Raw genomic sequence first — 24482 nt, forward strand, 5'->3', positions numbered from 1 at the left:
CAAGTGAGGTTGGAGAAGAGACTATGGAGATGGAAAGATGTGTGTCCCTGAAGGTCGCAGAGGGCCTTTGTTGCAGAAACTGATAATCAATTTTCTCCTCCAGAAACAGTGACCCAGAGGCAGGTGGACAGAGAATTCAGGGACTGACGAGAAGCACGCTTGAGACCTAGATTGAAATTGGTTCCAGACTGACCTCTAGCATCCAGGATCCAGACACAGGACCATGGGACCCCAGCATTTGAGCCCTGTGCAACTGCTCTGCGTCCTGGGGGCCATCTCCACTCTTCCTCGTATGTCCTGTAGGGCTGGATGCTTTGGGACCCCCGGAGGGTGGGGGATGGGATTCACATAACTGGGAGAAGGAGGGCTGGATGTCTGGGTTCCTCAGGGGACAGGATCTGTGGAGGCTGAGCTCTTGGTTGGCAGTACAGGGGCTGAGAAAGCAATGTGAGGGCAGATGGCTGGAAGAGCATTCTCTTTTTAGGGGCTGGGGCTCTTTTGTGCTATGAAGCAACATCTTCACTCTTCAGAGCTGTTAATTTCAATCACTGGAAATGGCTTCTGTTGAGGAGTGCAGTGTGTAAACTGGCCGAGGGCTGCGAGGAGACACTGGTGCTCATCGAGACAGGTGAAGGAGAATGACTGATCCATTTCTTTTTGTTTGCTCTTCTGACCCCCAGCTCCATTCCCAGCACCCAGGGACTCTGGACTTGAGTTCCAGATATTTATCCCATTATGTCTTTGGGAATAATGTCAAGGCCTTGGCAGGAGAGGGGCAGGACCCAGCTGTTTGTGGTGTGGGCTGAGTAAGAGAGCAGAATGGAAGTGGGCAGATCCCAGGAGGAGGGGGGAAATCTGGGAGAGAAGAAAAGGGTGGGACACAAGGGAGAGAGGAGTGAGGAGAGACACATGGAGACCTGGGGATGTGAACCCTGTGCAGCTGCAGTGAGTGAACACGGGAGAGGCAAAATTGGTGATGGGGCAAAGCCAGCAGGAAGCGCAGGGTGGAGGGTGGGAGGGTGGACTCTGGGTGTGGCCAGCGATACTGATCAGAGCTCTCTAATCTGCTCTTCAGGGAACAGAAGGGGAGTTGTGGGCTTTAAAGGCTGCAGCCCAGCCTCATCTTACCCCAAGCAAGTCTCCTATCTCGTTTCACCACCTGGATTGTCCATTGCCTCCTACAGCCGCGTCTGCCGGACGTATCTCTGCAATAACCTCACCAACTTGAATCCTTTGTTGAAGCTCAAGGCCAAAGCTCCTAAGACTACAGCATTTGCTTCCCATAGTTGCCCAACTTGTGTGGGCGAGCACTCTCAGGATTGCCTCCCAAATTTTGTCACCACTGATTCTTGCCCCTACAATGCCCCTAAGTGTTACAGTTCCACCTTAAGCTTTCGGGCAGGTGAGAGGAGAGAAACTTTCTTTATCAAATACCTACTCTATGCCAGGTACTGCCTGGTGCCTTCTCATCTCTGAGAGAGGCTGGTGGGATCAGGAGAGGGGACTGGGATTGTGGGGACCAGGCAAGTGAATTCTCAGGAGGAAGGAGGAAGGTGCCTGGTGCCCAAGACTTTGGTGGGAGAGCAGGTGTCTTGTTTTGTGAGGGGTGTCTGGAAGGAGAGGCAGGGCCCTTGAGTCTTGAAAGTGTCCCTGACTACTCTTTCTCTTCCTTACAGGGTTTCTCAATACCACATTCCTCCTCATGGGCTGTGCTCGTGAACATGCCAAACTTTTAGAAAATTTTAACCAGATTGGGAGCATCAGTGTGAGTGAGGTCCTCAACATTGTAGAGAAGGCCCAGATTGCTGGTGCAGAGCCCTCCAGTCGGGGTCCTGCTTGGGGCATCCTCTTAGGCCTCCTGCTTGCCTTCAGGAAGTGATGATCTAGCTGGACCGAGCAAACACCCAGACCCCTTCACATAATCAAATAAAGTCAGAGTTGCCTTTCTGTTTTGTCCTGTGGTCCATGAGGGTGGTGGAGGTGTGGAAAGAATGGGGAGGGCCAAACATGTCTGGGGTGGGGGTGAGGGGAGGGGAGGGGCATGCAATGAACAGTGTACCTGGTAAAGTGACCAGGGGGTTGGGGAGGAGGGTCTCTGGCAAAGTGACAATGTCGTGCCCAGCAACCAGGAGGAACCCGAATATTCTTTTTCTCCTCCCCCTTTCTGTGGAGACCTGGGCTCCAGCCTGGGTTCAGCCAGTGATTTAGAGATCCTGACCAAATCTCTCCCCTTTTCTGGGCCTCAATTTCCTCCCCTTTAAAATGAAGGGCCTTACAAATTAGAGCTTACTAAGTAGCTTGAGCTTCTTTTCTTATGTGTATTGGCTGTGCTGCTTTTGTAAAATGTCTACGGGTTTTCTTGGGTCTCTTTGTCTTCTTGATGTGTAGGGGTTCCTTAGGGTTGATTCTTCTTGTGCCTTGCTTAAGAGATCCTTCTCTACCCCCGAGTCCAAAAGATGCTCTCCTTTATTCCCTCCAAGAAATTAAGCTTGGCCCTTCACATTTAAGTTCTTAATTTATTTCGAATTGATTTTTCTGCATCTTTGAGGTAGGGATCTATTTTCATATGGATAACTAATTGCCCAGCCCCCTTTATTGAATAATTCTTTCTTTCCCTGTTTATCTGCAATGGCATCTTGGTTGTGTATCAAAGTTCCATATTTGGATAAGTCTGTTTCTGGGCTCCCTATTTTTTCCATTGATTAATTTATCTATTCCTTTGCCAACACTATACCGTCTTAATTTTTATAGCTTTATAATAAACCTTTCTGTCTGAAAAAGCAACTCCTTCCCCTCCTCACTTGTTCTTCATCTCCAGAAGAATCTTGGCCATTCTTGGACTTTGCACTTCCATATAAATTTAGGATCTTTTTTTCGGTGAGGAAGACCAGCCCTGAGCTAACATCTGTTGCCAATCTTCCTTTTTTTTTTTCCTTGAGGAAGATTAGCTCTGAGCTAACATCTGTGCCAATCTTCCTCCACTTTTGTGTATTGGATGCCTCCACAACATAGCTGATGGGTAGAATAGGTAGGTCTGTGCCCGGGATCCGAACTGTGAACCTGGGCCGCCAAGGCGGAATGCGAGGAACTTTAACCACTCTGACACAGGGCTGGCCCCCAAATTTAGGATCTTTTTGATCGATATCTCACCGTTTCCTCCAACCCCCAGCCCTTGGTAACCACCACTCTACTCTCTGTTTCTATGGGTTTGGCTTTTTTAGACTCCACATATAAATGATATCATGCAGTATTTGTCTTTCTCTGTCTGACTAGTTTCACTTAGCATAATGCCCTCAAGGTCCATCCATGTTGTCACAAATGGCAGAATTTTCTTCTTTCTCATGGCTGATATTGCATTGTGTGTATACACTATGTCTTTATTCATTCATCCATTGATGGACACTTAGGTTGTTTCCATATCTTGGCCATTGTGAATAATGCTACAATGAACAAGGGAATGCAGACATTGGTAGGTGTTCTTTAGCAGATTAAAGAAGTTCTCTTCTATCCCTAGTGTAGTAATTTGAAAAATATAAACTGATGCAAATATTATCATATGATTTTTATGCATCTATTGATATGGTCATGAGTTTGCCCTTTAATTTGTTAATGTGGCAAATGATGTGCTTTTTTAAAACTTTAAAAATTGATATATTACTTATATATAGAAAAATGTACAAATCATAAGTGTATTGCCTGATGACTTTTCAAAAATTGAACACACATGTATCTAGCAACTAGATCAGGAAACAAAACATTGTTAGCACCCTAGAAGCTCCTATCCGCTTCCATTGATAGATTGCTAATGTTAAATCACCTTTGCTTTCCTGGAACAAACAAAACTTAGTCATGGTGTATCATCTTTTTTAATATACTGCTGGATTTGCTTTGCTAATACCTTGTTTGGGATTTTCGCATCTCTGTTCATGAGTGTGATTTGCCTGATATTTTCCTCTTTTCTACCTTTTTTTTGGTTCTGGTTTCAATGTCAAGGTTATACTAACCTCAGAATGAGTTGGGGAATATTCCCTCTTTTTCTATTCTATGGAAGAATTTGTATAAGATTGAGATGATCTGTCTTGAAAGTTCTGTAGAACTCACTGATAAAACTTCTGGGCTGAGTATCTTTTCTCTTTCCTTTAAAAACTTTTCATATGCAAAGTTTCAAATGTATACAAAGAGAGTTTGTATACAAACATATACAAATGAACTCCAGTTCATTCTACTAAAGAGAGTGGTGTGGTGAATCCCTTTGTACCCATCCACAGCTTCAAAAATAGCAGCTCGTGTCAAACCTTCTTGTACCTATCCACCTTCTTCTCAACCACCCACTGGATTAAATATCAGAAATCATATAATACTGTTTTTAGATACCTCTCTATGTACCTCTAAAATGTAGGGCCCCATCGCCCCAATTAAAAAAGGTCAAACTAAGAGAAAAGTTGCGAGAATATTATAGGGAACTCCCATGTATCTTTTATGTTGATTTACCAATGCCACATTTGCACTCTGTGTGCATAGATGTAAATACATGCACGTGCATACAGACATTTAAAAATAATTATATATGTATATATGATTTTTTTTAATGAATCATTTGAAAGTTGCAGATGCCATAGTACTTCACTCTACTTCAGCGTGTATCTCCTCAGCACCAGGACTTTCTCCTATATATCCACAATACTATTATCAAACCCAAGAAATTTAGTATGAATACAAGAATATCATCTGATATAAAGTCTATATTAGTTTCCTGTTCCTGCTGTAACAAATTACCACAAACATAGTGGCTTGTAACCACAGAAATTTATTATCTTACAGTTCTGGAGGTCAGAAGTCTGACATGGGTTTCACTGGGCTAAAATCAAGGTGCTGGCAGGACTGCATTCCTTTCTGGAGGCTCTAGGGGTGGGTCCATTTTCTTGCCTTTTCCAAGTTCTAGAGGCTGCCTACGTTCCCTGACTTGCATTCTCCCTCAATCTTCAAAGCCAGCAACAATGGGTGAAGTTTTTCTTACGTTGACTCACTCTGACTTTGACTCTTCTGCCTCTTTCTTCCACATTTAAGGCCTCATGATAACACTGGGCCCACCCGGATAATCCAGAATAGTCTCCCTTTTTCAAGGTCGGTTGATTAGCAACCTTAATTCCATCAGTTACCTTAATTCTCCTTCGCCATGTAATGTGGTATATTCACAGGTTCCAGGAATTAGGATGTGGACATTTTTGGGAGGACGTTATTCTGCCTACCGTAGTCTATCCTCTAACCCGTAAAGATCCATGGCTGTCCCACATGTGAAATGCACTCACCCTATCTCCACATCCCCCCAAGTCTCAACCCGTTACAGCGTCAATTCAAAGTTCAAAATCTCCTCTGAATCTTATCTGCTCAAAAATTCAAAAATCTCATTATTTAAATCAGGTGTGGGTGAGACTCTGGTTATAACACAGCCACAGCCCTGGTTCATTTCCCAGTCATGGAACCACAGCACCCATCTGTCACTTGTCATAGTGTGGTGGCAGCTCACATGGAGAACAGAAACTAACAACTAGGATGCACAACCACGTACTGCAGCTTAAAAAACAAAAGAATTTTCTTCTACATACATTGAGCACCACATTAGATGGTATTATAATTCTTGTTTCAATGATAAAATGTGGTTAAAGAAACTCATGAGATCAAGGATAGTATATTATGTTTACCTCTATTTTTACCCATTCTGTTGTTCTCCTTTCCGAGGCCCCAGCCTTCTGTTATCATTTTCTTTCTGTTGGCTGGCTTCCTTTACCCGTTCTTTTTTAAGGGTAGCAATAAATTCCCTTGGTTTTCCTTCATTTGAGAATGTCTTTATTTCCCCTTTATTCCTGAAGGATGGTTTTGCCAGATATAGGATTCATGGTTAGCAGTTCTTTTCTTTCAACACTTGAAAAATGTTGTGCCACTTCCTTCTGGCCTCCGTGCTTTCACCTATAAAATCTATTCTCATTCAAATTAGTGTTCCTTGTTTCTCCAGCTGTTTTTTAAAGATTTGTTTTCCTTGTGTTTAATTTTCAGAAGTTTGCTTCAGTTTTTAGAAGTCTTAGTCTGGATTTGTTTGGGTTTATTGTGTTCTCGATTCACTCAGCTTCTTGAGCCATTATTTCTTCAAATATTTTTTCAGTCCATGTTCTTTTTTCCTTTACTTCCAATACGGCAATGATATTAACATTAGATTTTTTTGTTATTGTCCCACAGATCCCTGTGGCTCTCCTTATTTCCTTTCAGTCTTGTTTCTCTCTGTTGTTCAGGCTGAGTTAAATTTATTGATCTGTCTTCAAGTTCACTGATTCCACCCTCTGTTATCTCGATCTTTCTATTGAGTCCATCAGTGAGTTTTTGTAACGGTTACTGTATTTTTCAGTTCTATAATTTCCATTGGATTCTTATTTATAACTTCTATTTTTTTGCTGAGATATTCTGTTTTTTCACTTGTTTCAAAGTAATTCATAATTAGTTATTGAAGCATTTTTATGACAATGGCTTTAAAATCCTTGTTAGATAATTCCAACATCTAATTTATCTTGGAATTAAAGTTGGTTGATGTTTTTCTCATTTAAATTGTAATTTTCCTGTTTCTTGGCATGATTAGTGACTTTTTAAATTGCATCCTGGACATTTTGGTTATTATGTAAGTAGACTTGATCATATTTAAGTTCTGTTTTAGGAGATAATTGCCCTGCTTCTATTTAGCATGTAGATTGATGTCTGTTCTTTGTCATCTCTTTTCTTTTGTCTCTGGGTTTATTCTGTTGTTCTTTAGGTTTTTAAACTTCTTTATTTGGACACTTAAATCATTGTTTTCCTGCCTTTCTTCTTTCCTAATATAAGCTTTTATAGCTATAACTTTCCCTCTAAGTGTTGTTTTGCCATGTCTTACAAGTTTTCATATGTAAAATTCTATTTGTTTTTCAATTTAAATTTTTTTTCTTTTGGTGAGGAAGATTCGCCGTGAGCTAACGTCCATCGGCAATCTTCCTCTTTTTCTTTTTTGGCTTGAGGAAGACTAGCCCTGAGCTAACACCTGTGCTAATATTCCTCTATTTTGTATGTGGGATGCCTCCACGGCATGGCTAATGAGTAGAGTATGTCCATGCCCGGGATCCGTCGGTGAAGCCAGGCTGCCGAAGCGAGTGCACGGAACTTTAACCACTCAGTCACGGGACCGGCCCACTCAATTTAAATTGTTTGATCTGAAGTGCACTATAAAATTTCCAAGTCTATGGGGATTTAAAACATCTTTTTGTTATAGATTTTAAATTTATTTGCCTTATGGTCACTGAATGTGGACTGTGTGATACTGTTTGAAATTTAATGAAACTTGCCTTAGGACCTAGTTCACGATCAATTTTTGTGAATGTTCTATATGTGCTTAGGAAGAACCTTCATTTTCTATTTGTTGAGTGTAGATTTTCATATATGCCCGTTAGATCAAGTTCATTAATTGTGCTGTTCAAGTATTTTAGGCTTTTAATTATTTTTGCATTTGTTTACTTGACCTCAGTAATTAAGAGATGTGAGGGAGATAGGACTTTTTCAAACAACACTGGACAGAAGAAAATGATAGCACGTTTTAAGGAACTGAAGGAAAATCACTTTGAACCTAGGCTTTTTTATTATTTATTTATTTATTTTAAGATTTTATTTTTTTCCTTTTTCTCCCCAAAGCCCCCCGGTACATAGTTGTATATTCTTAGTTGTGGGTCCTTCTAGTTGTGGCATGTGGGATGCTGCCTCAGCGTGGTTTGATGAGCAGTGCCATGTCTGCGCCCAGGATTCGAACTGACGAAACACTGGGCCGCCTGCGGCGGAGCACGCGAACTTAACCACTCGGCCACGGGGCCAGCCCCTAGGCTTTTTTATATCTAGCCAAATTGTTATCATAAGATGAGGGCCTTATAAAAATATTCTTACACAAAGACCCTTATTGAAACCCTTGGAAGAAACGTTCAAATAAAAGAGACAAACAGAGAACATGCTAAAGTAGAGATATGTGAAATAAGAGTGATCAAATGCCTTAAGTTTGTTGTCATCTTAAAAAAACTAAGAGAAAAGAGGGGCTGGCCCTGTGGCCCAGTGGTTAAGTTCACGTGTTCTGCTTTGGCGACCTGGGGTTTCTCTGGTTTGAATCCTGGGTGCAGACATGGCACCACTAGTCAGGCCACGTTGAGGCAGCGTCCCACATAGCACAACCAGCAGCACCACAACTACAATATACAACTATGTACTGAGGGGCTTTGGGGAGAAACAGAAGAAGGAAAAAAAAAAAAGATTGGAAATAGATGTTAGCTCAGGTGCCAATCTTAAAAAAAAACCCAAAAAACTCCAAACAGTTAAACCTTTTAAAAAAAACCCGAGACAAAAGAAAGAGAAAGTATATTCGCAACAACTCAGAATTAAGGTCAACAAAATGGAAGTGTGTGTGTGTGTGTGAGACCAAGTTAAGATGCCACTAGCTCCCGTGACAACTCCTAAATCTCAGTGGCTTAACTCAATGCAAGTTTATTTCTCACTCACATACAGTTGAAAATGATGTTCCTGACGAGTGTCTATCTAGTGATGACTCAGGGACTCAGCTCCTTTAGTCTCGTAGCTGCTCTATCTTTAACCTGTGGGTCCCAAAGTCATCACAGCAGAGAAAAGGGAGCATGGAGGACCATGTGTGACTAGCTTTTGTGGGCCAGCTATGTGGCTTCTGTTCTCACGTGAGTTAGGAGTAACTTCGGTTTTTATTAGCATGATTTTCCATGCACACAGCTTTGATTGTGTTCAGATGCTCCATCGCATCATCCACCCCATCACCTACTCTATCTTTTCTCCTGCAGGCCTCCCCCCTGGAGCCCTTCATCATTTTTCAGTCTGGATTCATTGTTTCCTAGGTCTTCAGTGCAGCAGTCTTTCTGGAACACTCTTTACCACTTTTCTGATTTGGATCTCCTGTTTTCAGCATCATTTCTTTCCCTTTGTAGATTTACCTGCTTGTTTTGCTATTGGAGCACATCCTCCAGTGAATTCTTGGGAGGGTGCATGAGAAAGAGGTTTTCTGAGGGCTGTGTGTCTCCAATGTCTTCACTCCCCCCTCACATCTGGCTGATAGTTTGGCTGGGTATAGATTTCTAGGTTATTTTCTTTCAGAATTTTGACCTTATTGCTCTATTGTCTTCTGAGCTCTACGGTTGTTTTGAGAAATCTAGTGCCGTTCTGACTTTTCCCTGTCAGTGTGATGTCCTTCTTCCCCTTGGGACTTTTGCAATCTTTTCTTTGTCTCTGGGATGCTGGAAGTCATCATGACGTGCCTTGGTGCATGTCTTTTTTACGCCTTTCAATTCTGGGAGATTTTTTGGTACTATTTTTAAATTAATTCTGTCCCCTCCATTTTCTCATTTTTTTCTTTCTAGAACTACCCTTATTCAGATGTTGGGCTTCACGTCTTGTACACTTCCTTTAATTTTCTTTGTATTTATGACTATTTTTTTTTCCGTTAAGGGAAGGCACTGCCTGTCATCATTTGGTGAAAGGGAATGTAGGATGGGGCCTGCCTCTGTAGAGACTTTTTCCCTGCCTCTCTATTTTCCCCTCCATCACCCTTTTTCCTACTTGGGACTTTCAAATCCTGAGTCTCTCTGGGTTTGGGGCCAATTGGTCTGATATTCTCCTCTGACTGCATCCTAAGTCATAGTTCCTTCTACAGGTGAGTTACCATTTCGCCTCTTTCTGTTTTCTCAAAGTATGTTGATCTCTCTTCCACTGATGTCACCTCTTTTGTCCTTCTTGTTTTTTTATTCCTTTGTTATCATTTTCATGGGGTCATGGATAGAGTATATAAAGTTATGTGATCAATTTACTATCTTTAACCAGAAGAACTATCTTCTTTTTCTTTTTTTCTTTTTTCTTTTTGAAGAAGATTTGTCCTGAGCTAACATCTGCCACCAATCCTCCTCTTTTTTGCTGGGGAAGACTGGCCCTCAGCTGACATCTGTGCCCATCTTCCTCTTCTTTATATGTGGGATGCTGCCACAACATGGCTTGACAAGTGGTGCGTAGGTTCGCACCCGGGATCTGAACCTGGCAAACTCTGGGCCACCAAAGTGGAATGTACAAACTTAACCTCTGTGCCACTGGGCTGGCCCCAAGAACTATCTTATTTTTTTTTTTTAATAGCTACATGGTATTCCATTGTTTGGATAGCACATTTATTTATCCATTTTCTTCTTCATGACCATGGCAGACGTTCGTTTTCACCTTCTTCCTTAGTAAATGAATACCCTAATTCTGGTTATGCGGCTGTCTAGGATTGGAGCTACATTTCCTAGCCTCTTTTAGGTGTAGCTTTACAGCTAAGTTTTGACCACTGGGATGTAAGTGGGAATGTAATATGTGACTCCCAAATTATGTCCTTAAAAGGCAGACTGTGCCTTCTTCTCTTCTTCAATTCCTCCATCCTGCTGGCTAGAATGTGGATGTGATGGCTGGAGCTCAAGCAGTCATCTTGGGTTGTGAGATCTTAACCATGTGTTGATAATGACAGAGCAACCACATGGAAGGTACCTGGGTCTCTGACACCATGAGCCACCCTAACCTCTGTTACTTTGCTAGGGCTGCTATAGTAAAATACCAAAGACTGGGTAGATTAAACAACAGAAACTTATTTTTATTTTCCTACAATTCTGGAGGCTGGAAGTCCAAAATCAAGGTGTCAGCAGGGTTGGTTTCTCCTGAGGGCTCTCTCCTTGGCTTGCTGATGACCATTTTCTCCCTGTATCCCCACATGGCCTTTTCTCTGTGTGTACACATTCCTGGTGTCTCTCTGTATGTCCTAACTTCCTCTTCTTATAAGGACACCAGCTGGATAGGATTAAAGCCCACCCTAACGGCTTAATTGTAACTTAATTACCTCTCTAAAGGCTCTATCTCCAGGGTCCAGCCCAGTGGCACGGTGATTAAGTTTGCACGTTCTGCTTTGGCAGCTTGGGGTTCACTGGTTCGGATCCTGGGTGTGGACATGGCACCACTTGGCACACAATGCTGTGGTAGGCATCCCACATATAAAGTAGAGGAAGATGGGCATGGATGTTAGCTCAGGGACAGTCTTCCTCAGCAAAAAGAGGGGAATATTGGCAGCAGATGTTAGCCCAGGGTTAATCTTCCTCAAAACAAAAAAAAGGAAAAAAGCCTCTATTTCCAGATACAGTTGCATTTTGAGGTATAAAATTCAACATCTGAATTTTTTGGGGGGACATAATCAGCCCATAAAAAACCCCCTTATATTTATGTTTGCGTGAGAAAAAAGCAAACTTCTAACTTGTTCAAGCCCTAGTTATTGTTATTTTTGTTATTATTATTTGTTATATGTATTGAGTAATCCTAATCAATACACTGATCACATAGGTTCTGTTTGGGGAGGCCTCTGAAACTACAAGAGCATGGAAACCAAAGCCCAAAAAAGTAGGCCAGAATCCACCTACATGCTAAACCAAAACAGGGCAACTCATTGCCAAAACTGAAGATTTAATATGAGAAAATCTACTAACACAATAACAACAATGTCCAGGATACAATAAAAAATCACTCATCAGACCAAGAACCAGGAAAACCGCAATTTGAATGAGAAATGACAACCGACTCCAATTCCAAGATGAGTCATCATAAAAAATACCTCAGTAATCAATTATGAATTCTTTCAAAAAAATAGAAAACCTCAGCAAAAAATAAGAGTTATGAAGACGAACCAAAGGGAAATTACAGAACTGAAAAAATGCAGTAACTTATGTGAAAACAACTCACAGATGGACTCAATAGTGAAAGGGAGGTGGTAAAAGACAGAATCAATGAACTTGAACAGATCAATAGAATCTACTCCTTCTGAAGAATAGACAGAAAGCAGACTGAAGGAAAATGAACAGAGTCCCAGTGATCTGTGGGACAATAACAAAAGAATCTAACATTTGTAGCATGGGAGTACTGGAAGTAGACAGAAAAAACCCTATAGACTGAAAAAGTATTGAAGAAATAATGGCTCAAGAAGCTGAGTGAACCCCAAAAAGGATAAACCTAAGCAAATTCACACTAAGACACGTGCAAACTTCTGAAAACAGAAGACAAGGGAAACAAATCTTAAAAACAGCCAGAGAAACAACCTGCTGTCTATTAAGGACCACTAATTTAAATGACAGCAGATTTTGTATCTGAAAACACAGGGGCCAGAAGGAAGTGGCACATTTTTCAAGTGCTGAAAGAAAAGAACTGTCAACTATGAATTCTATATCTGGCGAAATTATCCTTCAGGATTGAAGGGGAATAAGGACATTCTCTGATGAAAGAAGACTATGATAGTTTGTTGCTAGTTGACCTACCCTTAGAAATGGCCAAAGGGAGGAATGTCCAATTAATCTTTTTTGTTGTTGTTGCTTATGCTTGGTGGCATGTCTAAAATCTAAACAGATTTAAAATAATTTAAATCAAACAGAGAATGTTCTCTGACAATAATAGAATCAAACTAGAAATTGGTAACAGAAAGATGACAGGAAAAATCTCCAAAATGATTGGAAAATAAACAACATATTTCTAAATAATCTACAGGTCAAAGAGGAAGTCTCAAAGGAAAGTGAAAAACACAGAATTAAATTCATGGAATAAAAATGACCCCCCCCCCCACCAACTGTAGGCTGCAGCTTATGCAGTATTTAGTGGGAATTTATGGCACTAAATGCTTACATTAGAAAAGAGGAAATATCTCAAGTCAATAATCTAAGTTCATCCCACAAGAAACTAGAAAAATTCATTCTAGTTTCATTTTGCTCAAATGAAGTCAAAATGAACCGAATTCAAAGCAGAAGGAAAGAAATAATAAAGATAAGAACACCCATGTGGCCATTATACCGGGCACCCTGAGTGGGCAGACTGGACCTGAGCCCCTGGGAAGGACAGGGCTGAGTCCATAGAGTCAGACTTGGTTCTGTGGGTGGGACATGGATGAGAAAGAGAAAGATGGGGGTGACTATGAGGTCCTGGTCTTTTCTCTTCCCCTGCAGGTCACAGACAGATCGGGGAGCCCTAGGTGTCTGTTCTACCCTGAGAGATGGATCCTCATGCCCCACGTGTCCCTCGGGAGGAGTGTTTGCTCTGCTGGGAAAGAAGGCAGATGGCAAAGGCCTCTGACACAGGCACAGGGCTCAGCCTGGAGGAGCTGGGAGAGTAGCCCAGGGGTGTGGCTCAGTCCTGCTGCCCAGGGGGTTCAGCTGGGGATTGGGGAACAGGATGCTGTGCTCAGGGGGTGCTCCAGGCTTTATGATGGGTATGTTTCCAAGATCGGGCACCGACGGTCAGAAGTTAATCATGAAACTGTTCCTCTATACTCCTAGGCAAGACAGTGGCCTGACTCTCAGGGACAGGGAGATTCCCTGAGAGCCCAGAGCAGGCTCTCAGTCTCCTCAGGCCACCCTCTGGATGTAGAATCCGCCACGTGGGGAGTTGTCATGGATGTGCCAACAACTAAAGTCCAGACACACGCAAAAGTTTTGTGATTTATAAATTAGAGCAGAATTAGGTTATCCTGTAATAAGCAACAAAACTCTCCCTTATTGCATCTCTCTCATGCAGAATAGACATGGGTAGTATTTCTTTCCCACAGTCCCTTCTCATTGCATCCTCCCTGCTGCAGCCCCTGGGCTGAGCATCGCTGTGACACTGTCCGTGGTGCTGACGACCACAAACTATCCAAGGGCTTGGGAGTGTGATCTTTGAGTTGTGTCTGCTTTATTTTCATTCTTAACAACTGAGCATGACTAACAAGGGAGAGGTGAAGAGGGCTTCAGGGAGTTTGGACTGGCCTCCATTTCCATGGCTCGGGAGTAGTGAGGGTGCTATGAACTTCATTGTGGAAACTGACCTCACAGTCAGAATGACCAAGTCCAGAGTGCCCAAGGGCCGTTTGTAGTGAAAGATAATGAACATGGCCTTGAGAGGTGTGGTAGGCAGAACAAAGGTCCCTCAAAGGTGTCCACATCTTCATCTCCAGAATCTGTGAATAAGTTACATGAAAAGGGAATTTTCAGATTAAATTAAGGATCATGTGATTGAGAGATTATGGTGGTTTATCTGGATGGGTTCAGTATAATCCAGGTTTCTTTCTTATAAGTGAAAGAAGGAGGCAGCAGAGGCAGAAGCAGAGAAGGAGATGTGATGATGGACACAGAGCACACAGAGACTTCGATGCTGTGCTGCTGGCTTTGAAGATGGAGGAAGGGTCCATAAGCCAAGGAATGCAGGCAGCCTCTAACAGCCTGAAAAGGCAAGGAAACGGACTGTCCCTTAGAGCCTCCAGAAAGAGCAGAGCCATGTTGACACCATGGCTTGTCTTGTTTTACACTGATAAGTTTGTGGTAATTTGTTACAGCAGCAATAGAAAATGAGCAAGAGGCGTCACCTTGTCTAACCCAATGCTGTGTGCTGATGGGATAAGGAGTAACTTAGAGCTGAGTAACTTAGATGTGAAAGTTTGCAGGTTTTGTAACTCTTTCCTATCTTCTGAAAAACAGAGCTTGGGCAATGGCAGAACATCCTTGGGAACTGTGGGCTCTGTGCCTTGGTGATGGAGCACCTTGGTTTGTGTGAGTGTGGGCGCACCCATCCGAGTGAACCTAAATGGGAACATCACCCTTCCCAAGTGATGTCAGTTCTTCAGGGAGGGAGTGAGAACTGCTGGCCCAGGTGTGTGTGTGTGTGGGGGGGGGGGTGCTGCAGGTCAGGCACAGGTGGGAGGAGGCCCATGGATCAGGTCAAGGAGGAGACACTTTGTCCTGTTGCCATGGGAGCCTGGTGAGTTTTAGGTGGGAGGAGCCCATGGGCAGAAAAATGGCAAATGAGGGGAAAGTCCTTTTTATTCAGATGTCTCAGGTGGTCAACAGTGGGTTACAGGCCAAGCCACTTTCCCTAGGAGCCCCCCACTTCCTTTGGGGTGATGGGAGACTTTGTTCTCTTCCATCCAGGGCTCAGGGAAGCCTGTCTGGGTCTCCAGACATCCAGGAGGGACCCCAATCCCTAGGCTCAGGTCCCTGAATATCTTCAGAGCTCAGAGCTGATTCTCTGGCTCAGGCTGCAGCTCTTGACCCCACAAGGGACTTGCTGGGTTGGGGGGGGGTGTGTCTCAGGAGGGCCTCTCCCCACAGCCCTTAAGGGGAAGTTCCTGAAGGAAACTAAGAAGCCACATCTGCTTTGTGGTCCATCTGACAGTAAGTGTTTGCATGAGGATATAGCAATTCCTGTAAAAGAGAGAAGAGGCCTCTGAGCTGCTGTAGCATTCTCAGAACGTGTCCCAGCCTCTCCCAGGCCCTGGGCCCACCCAAGATGCTCTGTGGGGGGCCTGGCTGGGCTGGGGGTTTTCTGCCCTCAGTCCCTTCCCTCCTTTTACCATCCTCTATTCCACTTTTTACTGCTGTTCCCTGAACCTTGCAGAACAGCCAGGGGTGGACTGAGGTTAGATCCTGGGCCCCCTTGGGCCTGTGGCACCTGAACGTTCATTGCCCACACTCACCTGGTAGATGGGAATGGCTGTCCTGGAGCTAGGTAGACGGGCCTGGGAAGGGGAGAGAGCAGGCATCAGGGGACAGGGAGGGAGAGTCATTTCTCCTCAGGAGTGACCGGCACTGCCTCCTGAACAGCAATCTCCAAGCCTGTGGCCCTGCACCCCAATCCTGGTTCATGCTGCCCCCTGACCTTCGTTAGCCCAGGACTGCTGACTGATGCTTCAGACACCCACTGTACTCCTGGCTGGTCTCCAGGATTCTCCTCAGGTTGACTGAGGGGACCAGGGATGTGGGGTGGTAATGCTCCGGAAGTGGGGCCCACTCCTGGCCAGGGTGGCGCTTGCTTGTCTTGGATGTTCTGGGGAGTAGGGGTCTGTATTGAGCTTCAGGGTTGAATGGTCCTCCTGCTGTGAGCCTACGCAGCTGGGACCCCCCCCCCCCCAGGGCAAAGGGACAGGGACAGGATGGGCTTACCGGGGAGGCAGAGCTACTGGAGGAACCACGGCCTGGGAGCAGAGACAGGAGTTAGCGCCGAGGGATGAGGAAGCTCAGACCCATCCCCCCAAGGGTGATGGGGACCTCAGCTCCCAGAGAACAAGGTGAGAGACCCTCTTGTCATTTTAGTGTCCATTTAGGGCGAGGTGGTGCCCCTGATCAGATCCCACAGGTCAGGGCTGACTAACCAGTTGAGATCCCCTATGCTGAAGCTCCAGGGGAAAGATCAGAGGGCCGGAGATGACTGGCAGGAGTGGATACTGGGCAGGACCAGGGGCTCCCAGCCGCTCCTGGGCTGAATGTACACTCACCGGGGGAGGATGCTGGAGGCCGGTGCTCTGTGAGGTCAGGCTGGCCACTGGTCCTAGTAAAGGTCAGGCTTGTTTGTGAGGGGTGCCAGGAGAGGTCACAGCTTTGGTGTCAGAAGAGGGGACAAAGGGAGTCTTCACTTCCAAGGAGGGGGTGGAGACCTCCTTTCTCCACCAATGCTGTTTAGGAGGGGAGGGCCCAGGAGAGGGGATCTGAGGAAAGGCCTTAAGAAGCCACATCTGTCCTGGGCCCCGAGGGGGAGGACCCGCAGGCCGATGGGGGTCCAGGAGAAAGTTGTCAAGAAGGGACAAAGGACCCAGGAAAGGAATCAAACCACCAGGGTCTGATTGAGTGGAAGTGCCGAGACCCTCAGAAGGAAAGCAGGCCAGCGTGTGTAGGACACTTGGGGGGCCTGAGGAGCTTGGAGCTTGCTGAATGTGGAGACCCTGCTGTTACTACACCCGCCCCTCAGGCCAGGAGATGCTGAGATGTGACAGTGGCCTTGTCCTTTATCTCCATCTGCCTGGACATGGGGCGTAAAGGACATTCTGGCATCTGCTGTCCTGGCCAGGCCCAGGTTCTCCGTCTCACATGTCAGTGGTTACTGCATCTGCCACATGCGGGGCATTTGTCTCCACCTAGCCTGTCCAGGTTTTTCCACTCTCTGCTGTGTGATCTTGGCCAGGACGACCCTCAGATGCAGGCTGTAAATTCCCCTCACCGGATGGGCAGAAAGAAATAAAGAACAGGAGGTACCATTCACTGAGCTCTTACTATCTGCCAGCACCACTGTGCGTCCGCTGAGTGAACTAGGACAACATTAAAGGGTTGGTTCCTTACTTGTGCCTAATCTATAAATAAGGAAGGTTGAGGAAGCGGCCCCAGGTCAGTGGCTGGTGAGGGAGGAGCTGGATGGAAGGAGAGGGGACAATCCACCAGGGAAGTTGGGGGGCTGTGGAGAGCCAGGCTCAGAATCTGAGGAAGGCGTCTCCTTCCTCCTGCCCTGGGGTCAGCCTGGGGGACAGGAGCAGCATGTGAGAGATACCAGCATACCTGCTAGTCCTTGTAAGGAACAGGAAATACCCCAGGGCAGCCACTAGCACCACCCCGACCAGGACCCCAATCACGATGCACGCAATGGCCCTCACAGGGAGGCCTGTGGTGTTTTTTTCTGCTGAAAGGAGAAGAGAAAGGGGGAGGAGATGAAGGCCTAAGTCCATTCCAGGGGAAACCACAAGGGGCCTTGCAGGGGAAGGGCCTGGTGGGAAGAAGGAAATGTCCCCCAGGTCTGTGTGTGGTCTCTGTGAGTATGGTCATCAGTGTTTGTTTCACATTTGAAACCTTGGACTTGCTCTAATTCCTCACATCCTCCCACAGGTAGCTAGTCCCATGTCTTGTTCATTTTCTTTTTAAGGCCTCCTTTCCTCTCACATTACGTCTCTTCCCTCTGCTTCTTTCCATCATTATTGATGGTCTTAGAGGGCAGGCTCTACCAGTCAACCCAATGCTTATTAGTAATGATAATGTGAGCTGACTGTTTTCAGGTGCCTCCTGTGTGCCAGCAAAAGTGGAAAATACTTTATGTCCATCTCATCTGATCCTTCCACCCCAGGAGAGAGAGGGTGTGTCATCCCCATTGTGCGTAAATAGAATCTGAGACCCATAAAATACCTAAATGGTCTATAGAAGTCACAGAACTGGGAAGTGATATAACTAGTTCTTGATTTTACAGTTAATAACATTAATAAAATAATAGCTGCTAGTTTTGATTGAGCCCTGACTCTGTGAATGACCCTGTCTAAGGGCAATAATCTCATTAACCTCCTAATAAACATCCTTACACCCATCCCCCCCAAGATCCAGCTGTTCTAGTCTAGTTTTATAGGTAAGGAAATTGAGGCTCAGGTGGTTGAGTGTCTTCCCTAAGGTCAAACATCTGATGCATATCAGAACCAAGACAACAAGATTAGTCTAATTCTGGGGTTCTTATCCATGCTGTTCTACAGGCTCTGGAGGAAGCTCCCACTTTCTCATCCATTTCTCACCCTGTGCCAGTGGAATATACAAGAGAGGAACTGGGAGAGGTCGAAGGTCACTCACAGCTCACAGCCAGGGTGATGAAGTCACTTTTGATGGAATTGACTGGGTTGGAGACCTCACACTGATAATCCCCGGCATCCTCCCTTGTGATTGGGTCTATGGTGAGGGTGTGGTTCTCGTGGGACAGCTTCATCCTCTCTGTCAGCCGCAGACTCTGGTTATAGAAGAACCACTGGATGGAGATCCCAGTGTCATTGGTGAGGCAGGTCAGGACCACGACGTCCTTCTGTTCTGTGACTGTGATGTTGCTGGCTTGGATGGAGGGCTGTGCCACTGGCTCTGTGGAGAAACAGAGGAAGTGACTGATGGAGAAGGGGCCTGGGGCTTGGGGCCAGGCTCCTTCCTCAGAGATCTCAGCCAGTTCCCAGCTCCCACGGTGAACTGTGTGAAGGTGACCCAGAAGATGGCCCTGGCCCTGTGCACAGCGTTGTGAGTATTTATTCAGGTGACAATTTGTGAGGAGAGGGTGGCCCCTCCTCTCTGACCCCCAGATCACCCCAGGGTGACCCCTGATCAGTTCCCCTGGACATCTCTGTATTTCCAGCACCAGGAAACTCTTCTCAGTCTACACGTCCTATAACCTCATCATCGAGTGGATTTTTTTCCCTGTGGACTCTTGTGTGACTCTTTTCTAGAACTTTTGTGACTTTAAAAGGTCAGGCCCTGATCCTCATGTAAACTTCTGTGTCTATTGGGGAAGGCAGGCTTGCCATCCCAGCCCATCTCTGGGGCCCAGGGAACTTCCTGTAAAGTACAGAAGGCATTTACTTCTTGTTAAATAATTTATTAGGGAATGAGGATGGCCCCACCCACTGTCCACAACCCAAGGACCTGGAGAGCTTCTAATCTAAAGGATTTCTCATGCTGAAGAGGACTTACTTCCAAGTCTGTGGATTGAATATCACGGTGAAGGAAATCTCTAAAGAATCGGTTACTGATTTAACAAAATACTGGCACTCTTAGGAATAGAAGGGAACTACTACAAGATACTGAAGGCCTTACATGGAAGGCCCACAGCTAGCATCATACTCAATGGGGAAACACTGAAATATTTTCCTCTAAGATCAGGAAGAAGACAAGGATGCTACTTTCACCACCCCTATTCAACATAGTCCAGAAATCCAGTCCAGAACAAGTAGGCAAGAAAAAAAAAATAGAATGCATCCAGATTGAAAAGGAAGAAGTTCATTACGTCTGTTTGCAGATGGCATGAACTTATGTGTAGAAAACCATAAAGATTCTAAAAAAACTGGTAGAACTGATAAACGAATTCAGCAAAGTTGCAGGATACAAAATCAGCATACAAAAATCATGTTTTTGTACACTAATAATGAACATCTGAAAAGAAAATTAAGAAAACAATGTCATTTACAATAATATCAAAAAGAAAAAAAGTACTTCAAGTCAGCAATCCCAAAAGTCCTATGCACCCCAACGTTTATTGCAGCACTGTTTACAATAGCCAAGACGTGGAAGCAACCTAAGTGCCCATCAACAGACGAATGGATAAAGAAGATGTGGTACATATATACAATGGAATACTACTCAGCTGCAAAACAGAACAAAATCATTCCATTTGCAATAACATGGATGGACCTTGAGAGAATTATGTTAAGTGAAATAAGCCAGCAAGAGAAAGATAATCTGTGTATGACTCCACTCATATGAGGAATTTAAAACTATGGACCAAGAACAGTTTAGTGGATACCAGGGGAAAGGTGGGGTGGGGGGTGGGCACAAAGGGTGAAGTGGTGCACCTACAACATGACTGACAAACATTAATGTACAATTGAAATTTCACAAGATTGTAACCTATCAATAACTCAATAAAAAAAAAAGAAAAAAAGTACTTCAGAATTAACCAACGAGGCAATAGACTCGTACGTGGAAATCTATAAAATGTTGCTAAAAGAAATGAAAGAAGACACAAATAGAAAGACGTCCATGTTCATGGATGGAAAGACTTAATATTGTTAAGATGACAGTACTACCCAAAGAGATCCACAGATTCAATGCACTCCCTATCAAAATCCCAACAAAGTATTTCATAGAAATCGAAACTCCCAAATATTCATGTGGAATCTCAAGGGACCCCAAATGGCCAAAATAATCTCGAAAAGGAACAAAGTTGGAAGACTCTCACTTCCTGATTTCAAAATTGACTGCAAGGCTACAGTAACCAACATTGTGTGGGTCTGGCATAAAGACAGACATATATCCCAATGGAATAGATAGAAACTCCAGAAATAAACCTTGGCATATATGGTCAAATGATTTTTGGCAAGATTGCCAAGACCATTCAATGGGGGAGGAAATCAATTCAAGAAATGGTAAAGGGAAAGCTGGATATCCACATGCAAAGGAAAGATGCTGGACCCTTAACTCACGCCATGTGCAAAAATTAACATAAAATGGGTCAAAAATCTAAACACAAGAGTCAAAACCATAAAAGTCTTAGAAGAAAACAGAGGAAGCTCTTCTTGAAATTGGATTTACCAATGATTTCATAGATATGACACCAAAAGCACAAACAATAAAAGAAAAAATAGGTAAGTTCAATTACATCAAAACAGAAAACTTTCATGCATCAAAGGATACAATCAAGAGAGTGATGGCAACCTACAGATTGGGAGAAAACATTTGCAAATCATGTCTGGTAAGAGATTAATATCCAGAATAAATAAAGAACTTCTGCAATTCAACAACAACAAAAAGGAAGTTCATCCTAAGGATCCTCCTTTCTTCTCCCTCTGTGAAGCCCCCTCCACTGTATGGGGCTTTCTGGGGCTGAGAGAACCCCTCCCCCCATTCTAGCTGGACCCACATCTGCCCTGGGAAATCAGAGAGCAAGAGGAGGAAGGGTCTGCAGAGATGTAGTGGGAGGGTCCAGGGACAGATATGGGATTTGCTTGTGTCCTTGGAAAGAGGCTGGGAAGTAACTTCTTTCAGATTCTTTTCTAAAAACCAGCAGGCTCCACCCCAGAGCCTGGTGCTGATGGTCCAGGAAGCTGACTCTGATTGCTGATGCAGGTAGTTTTGTTCTAGAGTGAACACGGATGAATTCTCTATCTACTCTCGCTCCCCAGACCAGGATCTCTCCCCCACCTAAGAAGAAAGGATCTGTCCCAGTGGCTGGTCTCAGGGGCCATAGATGCCTAATAAGGCCCCCGGGTGGAGGAGGGGATGGGGCTGTGGCTGCAGACAGACCCCTAGTGACTCTCATCTGTTGCTCATGGTCTGTGTGACCCTAATCCAGAGACCGTATCCCCCTGTGCCCCAGGTTCCCCTAGATACAACACAGTAAATGATAAGAAGTCTCTTTAAGCCATATTGTCTGTGAATTAAGGTTAAAACATCCCTAAATACCTGATGTAAATCTTGGTAATGTGCAGATGCCCAAATAAACGTCATCCGTTATTGTGTGCCTCCACGAGAGCGGGCTCCTGTGCTGATCCCTGGTGGAAGAGGAGCTGTCAGGAGCATCCTCTCTCCTTTGTTCCTCCCTCAGGACACTGACCTTCCTCTGGAGCCTCTGAAGTCCCCCAGGGCAGTTGACTAATGGCCTGGTGACCTTATCCACCTGTGCTCTCCACGCTGAGTCTCAGGTGAAGGACCAGGCTCTGTCCCTGCCCAGATGTGGCTCGTGGGGCTGAGCCCTGGCTGGTGACCAGCTCCGGAGCCTCGACTTGGGCAGCCAGGAAATCATTGCTCCCAGTCATCCCTGCCCAGGACACCAAAACCCAACCCTGGCACAGGGTCCTCAGGGTCACTGGAGTCAGGAGCCTTGGGACAGGGGTCTTGGCAGGGGCTTCCCAAGGCTGAGCTTCTCTGTGAGAATCCCAAGGGGCGCCTCTTCCAGGCCCTGACTGAGTCCTGCAGGGTCTTACTCAGGGTCTTGGTCCTGGGGAGGGCCCCAAGGTCCTGGACTGAGACTGACCTCCCCCTGCTGAGTTACTCCCATCAGACTGGTCTTTCTCTCTGCAGGGAATGTCTGCAGGATTTGGATTCTGGGAAAGGAATTCCAATCTTTTGAAGTTTGTCTCTACTGTGTGTGACCTGCACTAAATGCCTAAACCCCAACACGAGACATAAAGCAGAGGGGAATGTAGGCACAGTCCAGGCCTGTCAATCCTGTCTGTGTGAAGTAGAATTCGCCCCACCCAACACCCAGAGGTCAGAGAGGAAGAGGATCTACTCACTGTATATGCAGAGTTGTCCAGTTCCTACTTCACTGTGAAAATTTTTATTTATGACTTGTAGGGTATAGTATCCTGTGTCCTCCTGGGTGACCTTCTGGAACAGCAGGGATCCATTGGGGTACATTCTCTCCCGACCACTGTATAGAGGCCCTGGGATAATTTCTGGTTGCTCTATCACATGCAATGCAATTTGTTGATCAGGATCTACTCTGTCCCCTTTGTACCAGCCATAGGCGGCAAGATTCCCAGGCAGATTGTGGACAAGCAGAAGAACATCATTTCCTTCAGCAGCATTGGTCGGCACTGATTCAATAGTGAGTTGGGCAGTGGTGAGTGTGTTCCAAAAGGTTGAGAGTGAGACTAGGAGGGAAGAGAGAGAGATCAATCAATATTTGGACCTATGTATTGGGATGGAAAGATGAGGCCTAGGGTCCTGAGGCGGTCTCTTCCTCTCTTAGACTTGGAGTGTGAGTCTGTGTGTGTGTCTACTGGTCAAAGCCAGCAGCATGACCACCATTACTTCAGCCCCTCTGAACTTATTTCCTCTGTTCCCATTACTCTTCCCCAGGTGTCTGCCCAGCTCACTCCCTCACTGCCCTCAGCGCCCTGCTTACTCTCAGGGGCATCCTTGGGAGATGCCTTCCCTACCACCTACTGAAAGACCCTCTGTCTTCACTTTCTGACCTTTCCCTACTCGTTCCCTTCATGACATTGTCAGTCCCCGACATCACATTCTAGATCTCTTGCTTATCTCTCCTCATCCCCACAGAGTGTGAGCTCCTGTGGGCAGGGACTTGTCTGATCTTGCTGTTCCCCCAGTGCCTGGGACGGGCTGCAAACACCTGTGGATGAATGAATGAGTGTTCCCAGGGCCCTCCATGTCCTGGTGTTTATTTGCCAGTTTCTGAGGTTGGGGTAAGGACAATGTTTCGTGCCCTTAGCCAAGTTTTTCTTTAGGTGTCACCTTGCATATTATTATTATTATCATCAGTTTTCAAAGTTCAAAACTCAGTGATAAATAACTTGTTATATGAACAGTAATTTAGGTTTTTCTGCCCCTCACCACTTCCAGATCGTGAAATTTTCCTGTTGCTGAGCTCCCTCCACCTATCCTACTCTGGTCCCCTGTCCTCTCCCATCAGGTCCAAACAGAAGTCCTCTGTCCCCTCTTAGAGCCCTTTCGTCCCTAGGAGACCTCTGTTCTCCCATCTCCTTCCCACCTACAGGGAATGTCTCCTCTCACCTGCCAGCAGAAGCCCCTGACAGGGGATGTGCCCTCTGTGGGGAGGGGCTGAGGGGGGCTCCATGGTGTCTGCTGCCTGCTCTGTCCCTCCCTCTGTGAGAAGAGCCTGGGCTCCAGAAATGCTCACAAGCCCTGCTCTCCAGATGCTTCAGCTCTGCTTCCTCTGTGCTGAGCTTCCTCCCAGGAGAGGAGACCTTCCTGGGTCACGTGGGCTGGGGGCGGGGTCTCTGCCCAGGACCCTCCTCCTCCCTCCCCTATTCCAGCCCCCCTTGTGCCCTTCTTTGTCTGTCCTTTCTAACTATGTTTCTGTTCCCTGGGAACTGCTGAGTCCTCTGCCTTCTTCAGCAGTGATTCCCCACCACACACACACACACACACACACACACACACACACACACACACATATCCTTGTTTGGACAAGAACTAGCCTGGGGCACCCTGTCCTGGGCAGTCCTCACAGCTCTGGGTCCCAGTGCACAGTCAGCCTCCCCTCTCTCATACCCTTCTATCTTTCCCTTCAGAGCAGAGGCTGGGGGCTACACCTGGAACTCTTGTCACAGAGATGTCACCTCTGCT

General features: G+C 45.4%; 2 protein-coding genes across 11 annotated transcripts; one reads left to right on the forward strand and one right to left on the reverse strand.

Moving 5' to 3' along the window:
- The first annotated feature begins 223 nt into the window (after nucleotides 1–223).
- LYPD4 (LY6/PLAUR domain containing 4) lies at nucleotides 224–1879 on the forward strand. The gene is made up of 4 exons (XM_044760346.2): nucleotides 224–290; nucleotides 485–628; nucleotides 1076–1402; nucleotides 1677–1879. The coding sequence occupies exons 1-4, from the start codon at nucleotides 224–226 to the stop codon at nucleotides 1877–1879; spliced, it is 741 nt and encodes a 246-aa protein (XP_044616281.1).
- An 8178-nt stretch (nucleotides 1880–10057) lies between these two features.
- Nucleotides 10058–24085, reverse strand: LOC106847930 (cell adhesion molecule CEACAM21-like). Of its 10 annotated transcripts, none has more exons than XR_011498582.1 (7): nucleotides 23907–24085; nucleotides 22664–23023; nucleotides 18465–18743; nucleotides 16367–16543; nucleotides 16035–16066; nucleotides 15569–15918; nucleotides 13924–14056 (listed from the first exon to the last, which is right to left on the reverse strand). XR_011498582.1 is itself a non-coding variant. In XM_070499147.1 (4 exons), the coding sequence occupies exons 1-4, from the start codon at nucleotides 23968–23970 to the stop codon at nucleotides 13932–13934; spliced, it is 828 nt and encodes a 275-aa protein (XP_070355248.1). In that variant the 5' UTR covers nucleotides 23971–24085; the 3' UTR covers nucleotides 10058–13931. The 10 variants fall into 10 exon arrangements, 3 of the variants coding, with proteins under 3 accessions (XP_070355248.1, XP_070355250.1, XP_070355249.1); XR_011498581.1 differs by having other exon boundaries at nucleotides 13935–14056; nucleotides 15569–15610; XR_011498585.1 differs by having other exon boundaries at nucleotides 13937–14056; nucleotides 15569–15610; nucleotides 16367–16419.
- Between the last annotated feature and the right edge of the window lie 397 nt (nucleotides 24086–24482).

The sequence above is a fragment of the Equus asinus genome, chromosome 26 (genome assembly GCF_041296235.1).
Source record: "Equus asinus isolate D_3611 breed Donkey chromosome 26, EquAss-T2T_v2, whole genome shotgun sequence".
Taxonomy (NCBI): Eukaryota; Metazoa; Chordata; class Mammalia; order Perissodactyla; family Equidae; genus Equus; species Equus asinus.

What these genes read in the sequence shown, in the direction of transcription:
- LYPD4 (XM_044760346.2), top strand. Translation starts at nt 224, where the DNA reads ATGGGACCCCAGCATTTGAGCCCTGTGCAACTGCTCTGCGTCCTGGGG. An exon ending in GGCCATCTCCACTCTTCCTC is followed by an intron (nt 291 to 484) that starts GTATGTCCTGTA and finishes TTCTCTTTTTAG; the next exon opens with GGGCTGGGGCTCTTTTGTGC. An exon ending in CACCTTAAGCTTTCGGGCAG is followed by an intron (nt 1,403 to 1,676) that starts GTGAGAGGAGAG and finishes TCTTCCTTACAG; the next exon opens with GGTTTCTCAATACCACATTC.
- LOC106847930 (XM_070499147.1), bottom strand. Translation starts at nt 23,970, where the DNA reads ATGGAGCCCCCCTCAGCCCCTCCCCACAGAGGGCACATCCCCTGTCAG. An exon ending in TCAGGGGCTTCTGCTGGCAG is followed by an intron (nt 23,024 to 23,906) that starts GTGAGAGGAGAC and finishes CTTCCCTCCTAG; the next exon opens with TCTCACTCTCAACCTTTTGG. An exon ending in TGGACAACTCTGCATATACA is followed by an intron (nt 18,744 to 22,663) that starts GTGAGTAGATCC and finishes GTTTCTCCACAG; the next exon opens with AGCCAGTGGCACAGCCCTCC.